Source organism: Metopolophium dirhodum, chromosome 3 (assembly GCF_019925205.1).
Source record: "Metopolophium dirhodum isolate CAU chromosome 3, ASM1992520v1, whole genome shotgun sequence".
NCBI classification, from domain to species: domain Eukaryota; kingdom Metazoa; phylum Arthropoda; class Insecta; order Hemiptera; family Aphididae; genus Metopolophium; species Metopolophium dirhodum.
The window spans coordinates 32,260,961-32,267,099 of NC_083562.1; the positions used below are offsets into that span (position 1 = coordinate 32,260,961).

The 6,139-nt window shown below is 26.9% G+C and overlaps 1 protein-coding gene across 1 annotated transcript; it reads right to left on the minus strand.

The window, feature by feature from the left end:
• Positions 1-2,149, minus strand: LOC132941556 (DNA/RNA-binding protein KIN17). The gene is made up of 2 exons (XM_061009659.1): positions 1,657-2,149; positions 1-1,024 (listed from the first exon to the last, which is right to left on the minus strand). Exons 1-2 carry the CDS (start codon positions 2,036-2,038, stop codon positions 228-230), a joined length of 1,179 nt encoding a protein of 392 aa, XP_060865642.1. The 5' UTR covers positions 2,039-2,149; the 3' UTR covers positions 1-227.
• Positions 2,150-6,139: the final 3,990 nt, after the last annotated feature.

The following is a 6,139-nucleotide window of genomic DNA, read 5'->3' on the forward strand; positions in this document are numbered from 1 at the left end:
GAGTAACAATATTTTTGAACCTGTACATTTGTTTAATTTATTACAATAGGTATTCTAAATCATTGGATTCATTTTTATTTTTTAACATAATATATATATCACAGATTTATAAAAATACCAATATATCATCTGAGTTCTAAATAAAGTAGTTTATATTTTAGTCTTATATTTATTTTTTGAAGATGTATACATTATTTACAAATTTGTTTATTACTAAACACTAAAAATTACAATTCTGCTATGTGTTGTTTACATAGATCTTCAAACGGTAAACGTGTTATGATTTTACCAGTAGCTGGTCCACTTTTGAGTTTGACATCAACACAAAAATTATCTGCATCCAACTTTATTAGTTCCGCTTCTCGTCCAACATGCATACCATTCACCACTATTACTCTACCTCCAACATTTGGTATTACAGTTTCTACATGATTTTGATCCAATTTTAATTTCACTTTTGGTTCAAATAATTTTACCATACAACCATATTTGTCCATTACTTTGATAACAACGCCTTTTTTTCCTAAATATTCCAGACCTAAAGTTTTAGTGGTCACTTTTACAACAATATTTTCTAATAACCAATAATCTTTTCTCATGTAATTTTTTTTTTTAGTCTCTTCTTGGATTATTTCTTCAAGGGCAGACATTTTTCGTTTCTCAGATTTACGACTGCTTGATTTAGATATCATAGACATACGGTCAGAGCCGGCTGTGCTCAAAACATTTTTAATTGGGGCAACAGCTGGTTTTTTAAAAGTGTCCATTTTTAAATTCAAAGACAATTTTCCATCTTCTTCTCTGATGAGTTCTTTTGTATTGCCATCATCAGTTGGTTTCTCGGTAGACTCTTTTTTTTGGCCTTCTCGAATTTGACGTTGTAAAAAATCCGTTTCACGTTCTTTATCATCTTTTTCTGCTTTTTCTTTTCTTCTCATTTTTTCTTCAAGTTCGATTGTAGCTGGATCACGGTCAATATATGTTATAAACCAACCTTCATCTGTCTCATCAACCACACATTTACCTAAAAATAAATATAGAATATAATTAAAATAAGTAAATAATAAATAATTAAAAACAACATTATGATGTTGATTTTTTTAAATGTAAATACTGGATTGGATCAATGATCTGATTATTATTACTTATTAAGTTTAATACATTGCTTTTGAAAGTATCAAACATGAATGTTACCTAAACAAATAACAGGTAAAAGTGTAAAACGTATATAGGAACTAATTTAAAAGGTATTTGTAACACGTTAATTTCAATGAAATTTATATTTTGAATATCTATAGATATTCCTCATTTACTCTAAAATATTTGAAACTAAAACATGATTCATTTAAGCTTTTAAGATGATAAATGTAACTAAAAATCATTAACTATTTATATAGTTTATATTTATAAATTATAATATTAATAGTTCATACATATTACAATGTAATAAATGGTACTAATGTACTAAAATCAATAATGAACACACACTTTCATACAAACAATAATTAATTAAAAGAATAAAAAGAAAACAATTTAAAATTAAGCCTTTTCAAGATTTGTTGTTACCTTTATAATTTATACTATTACATACCGTAGGTAGTCTGTAACATAACAGATTATCAAGTGTCTATTTCATATTTATTTATGATTAAGTACCTGTTTTCCCAAGCCATTTGACAAATCCAGTAAGAGTTGTCCACTGAGTGGCGTTCATGTGCAGATGGGTTCGATCTGAGATATACTCCTGGTAAACTTTGTTCGCTTTTACTCTTTTAGTACCGAACTGCCGTTTCAATAGGAACAAAAATCCCTTGGAGAATTCATAACTGAATTCACTCAGATAACGTCCCGCATTGTCTGCAAATAATAACAGTTGCCGCTGATGTGATTCGGACATAGTGTGACATTTGAATCCATTTTCGTCCCGACACTGTTTGTTGCACATCTGACAAAACCATCTTAGTTTTTGTAATCCTTTTGACTTGATCTTGTTCGCTATGTACTTTGGGGTTCCTGGCTCCGCTCGACCTTTACCCATTGTTATTCAGTCCGAAAACAAACGGTTGTAGTAACTTGTAAGTTTTTCGTTACTCGTAATATTAAATATTATTTATTATTTTAAGTTTATCAATTATCAATATTACGAAGTAAATAGCAAATAGTAAAATATACTGTTGCTAGTGATAGTGCTATAGTAGATATGATAAATGATAATATACCAAGTGGCAAGTACCAACATCTTCCACATGGTACATTTAAATAACATTATTTTACAATAAATTAATAATAATAATATTGTATTATGCTATTAGGTATAATATGTCTGGTCGATCGCCGTCGAATTGCTTGCAGTTGCAAGTACTATTAGCCTACATTACAAGTATATTTTATGATATTATACATTATTGCTATTAAAGTAATACAGTAGGTTGTAGGTTGAATTAGTTTTTGCCGAAAACATCAAATTTTAAAATGTTATTGGCTGTACAAAATATAATAAATATTAGGTAAATAATAATATTCTATTATATACTTTAAAAGTTTCAAGTAGGTAACGAAATAGATAGGTACCACTACCACGAATTTTTACACGGTAATTCTGAAATTACAACAAAATAACTGAACTATTGTTATTATTCGTTTAAATATCTAATTTTGTTTAAATTTGAACCTAAAATATCTAAATAAAAACTGTGTTATAGTATGTTTGTTTGGAGTTTTTGATTACAATATTTGCTCGTTATGGGAAACGTTGTATTTTAATTTTCAATCCTCAGCTATACAAATTGAACAATTCATACATTTTTAAAGTTTTAACAACCAAATGATTTTCAAATTACCGTTATTTCTACAAATTTTGTCAATATTTGAATTTCAAAAGCTTATAAAAAAAAATTGTGCAATTGTGCCTATAGTATGTAAAATATATATAATTTATTATCTAGTATGTAAAATATATACAATTGTTAAACATATTTATAAAGACATTCGAGTTGTTTAAATAAAAAAGCCCTTTGGTATTAAAAAAATATATATATCTATAATATTCTTAAATTGCTATAATCGCAACTCATGAAGAACCAAGCAAAAAAAAAAAAATCGAAAAATTGAAACTGTCTATAAATAACTCAATAATGACAAATAGAGTCAAAATATTTTGATTATTTTATCATATCATAATATACACATTTGTTAAAAACTTCAAGTATATACAGCTATTTTTTTTTTGTTATTTCAAAAAAACAATCAGTTTTGTCAAAAATATAGATTTTGTGTAAAAATTCTATTTTTTTCTTACATTTTTTTCCGGTGCTTTTGAAAACTATAGCGAATGTTATCAACCTCTCAAATGTACCATATAGATCTAATTTGGTACCAGAAATCAACCCCAAAATTGAAAATTGAGGACATTACGTGTATTGTGTATACAGACAAAAAATATCAAAAAACACGTAAAATCAATACATTCATCGCTCCACTCAGGATTTAAAAACAATAGAGTAAAATGGATTATTCTGATAAATGTAAAATATGATATGTTATGCGTTAGACGTTATTGTACATGTAGTGTTCAGTGTTGGCCACGGGCCCACCAAAGGCCCATGGATCAGTTTTTTTAAGTGGCCCCATAAAGAACGGCCTTGGGCCCTGTAAACAAAAATTGCGTCTAAAAATTACTTGCGGTTATATATTTCGATAAAAAGTTTCCGGAGTTTCTACTCCCTAAATCGACGATAGACCAGAAAAACGCCAATCAAATAAAAGTTTATTATACGACAGACATAAAAAAAGGTCTTCGGACTCGTTCGCGGCCTATGGGCCATGGCCGCAAGCAGACTTTGGCGTGGTATTTGTCTTAGACATTCGAGATTATGAATAGACAATTATTTTAATCACATATTATTATAATTTATAAGACATCAAAATAAAATACTGCACATTTATTAAAATGTAAGTAATTGTTTAATAATTATTATTGTAATCTGCATGTATATATATATATTATGCAATAACAGTTCAAATCCCCCCTCCCCCGTTGAGTTTGCCCTATTGAAGATTATATAGTCAATCGTCTTAGCTGTAATACTGCATTGTAAGCTATACAATTATACACATATAATGGATAGTTTAGAATTAATCAAAATTTATAAAAAATTATTTATTGTAACTTTTCGTATATACCTACAATCTATACCTAATAAATATTAATAAATAGTCTAATAAATCATACCAATATTTTTTACTAACCATAATTTTATAATAATATAGTACCTATTGATACTACCTAGTATACAGTATACGTATTTGTATAATTAATGATAATAGTTACAATAATGCATTATATAACAAAATATGCTGAACCATGCTAACTATTTTTTTATAATATAATTGGTGCCCTAATACGGGCCAATTCAACATGACATTTGAATATTTGATATCATTTCTTTAGAAAATCTAAGATATTACATATAGGTACGTTTAATTCTCAAACAAAACTAAATAAAAATATTAATAGCTAGATAATAATTAGAATGTGGCATAGGTACAAGCAGTGATGTAAAAATACCGTATTTTATTTTTCAATCGTATAATACGTGTATTATACATATATTGTACGTGTATAATACAGTATTTTACAAAAATCGTATGGCGTTTGGATTAATGTTAAATAATATGAGTATATAGCTACCAGAGTGCAATAATAATATTGCAGTTTATTGATGAATACTGATTCAATTTGATTATTAAGTTATGTAATGGCAGTCTGGTAATAAATTAATAACTAATAGTAAGTTTATGGAAATAGATTATAGTTCTAAGTTTTGAATAGATACTGGGTTTTAATATTTTCATTAATTTTAATTAGTACCTATGTAATTATTTAATTAGTAAGTGTTTACTGTGGCTACTGGCTACACAACTAGTAAGTGTAGACCCAAAACATTATAGTTCTAATAAAAACAAAGTTTTAACAAAACAAGAAAGCAACTTTATTATAAAATACAGAAACATAAATAAATAACTTTTTGAAACAATTTATCAGAAAAATATTAATAATTAAATATAAAATATACCTAATTAGTAATCACCATCATTACTCTTTTGCAATTTTAGATTGTGCTTAACATACCCTAGTTTAGAAGTTATCTCTGTTGTTAATCTATTCTTTTTAGCTATATTTCACTAGTCCATAAGTTGAAAATGATCTCTCTGTCGAAGCTGAAGTAGGTGGACATTGTCAAATTTCCGATGCAACTTTTGCCAAATTTGTAGATGAACAAATTCCATTCCACCATGTTATTATGTTCATATGATTACCATCAGTTTTAGTATTTAGACAATTCCATACAAAATCTCTGGCCCATTATGTACTGCGTATATTTTATCTTTATTATTGATCTAGCATTTATCACTGATTTTTTTTATACCATTTGTATTGTATTTTTTTATACATGACGTATAATACGCTAGTATAATACAATATTATACAATTTGTACTATACAATTTACATCACTGGGTACATGTGTATACAACTCGTTATTTTAAAGACAATTCAAAGTTAAAAATTAAGGGAGATTATGCTTAAGGACGTATTATTGAAGTATTGAAGTATGTTTTGTTTCGTTAAAAAATATTTATTCAATTAAATGATTTATACTCATCAAATTCTTCTTACAAATCATCTGTACAAATATTCACTATCGTCTTTAGTTTCAATGTTTTTTTATACAGATGAATTGATTTAATATTTTTTATGCCAGAAAATAAATCCGAACTTGTCACATAAATCTATTTACGCGACCTACTTTTGTTTTATTTAGGAAGTTGAACAATAATGCACCCATTAGATGAATAAATGTTACGTTCTTAATTTTGTCCTTAAATTCTTCAATAAGAATGATATTTCTATATTTCATTCTATATACGTTTCTTTACGACTCCCAAGAAATCTATTGACGTAACTCAATACTTGAGCATCATTAAAAAATATTTACATTTTTTTTTGTCGATTTTGAATAATATATTATATAATTACGATACATTATACATGATATAAGGGACACGTGTGACAAACAAATAAAATAAATACATAATTGAACTATTTGAAGTCTTGAAGACTTTTTGAGGTTTTGTAGA

What these genes read in the sequence shown, in the direction of transcription:
- LOC132941556 (XM_061009659.1), bottom strand. Translation starts at nt 2,038, where the DNA reads ATGGGTAAAGGTCGAGCGGAGCCAGGAACCCCAAAGTACATAGCGAAC. An exon ending in CAAATGGCTTGGGAAAACAG is followed by an intron (nt 1,025 to 1,656) that starts GTACTTAATCAT and finishes ATTTATTTTTAG; the next exon opens with GTAAATGTGTGGTTGATGAG.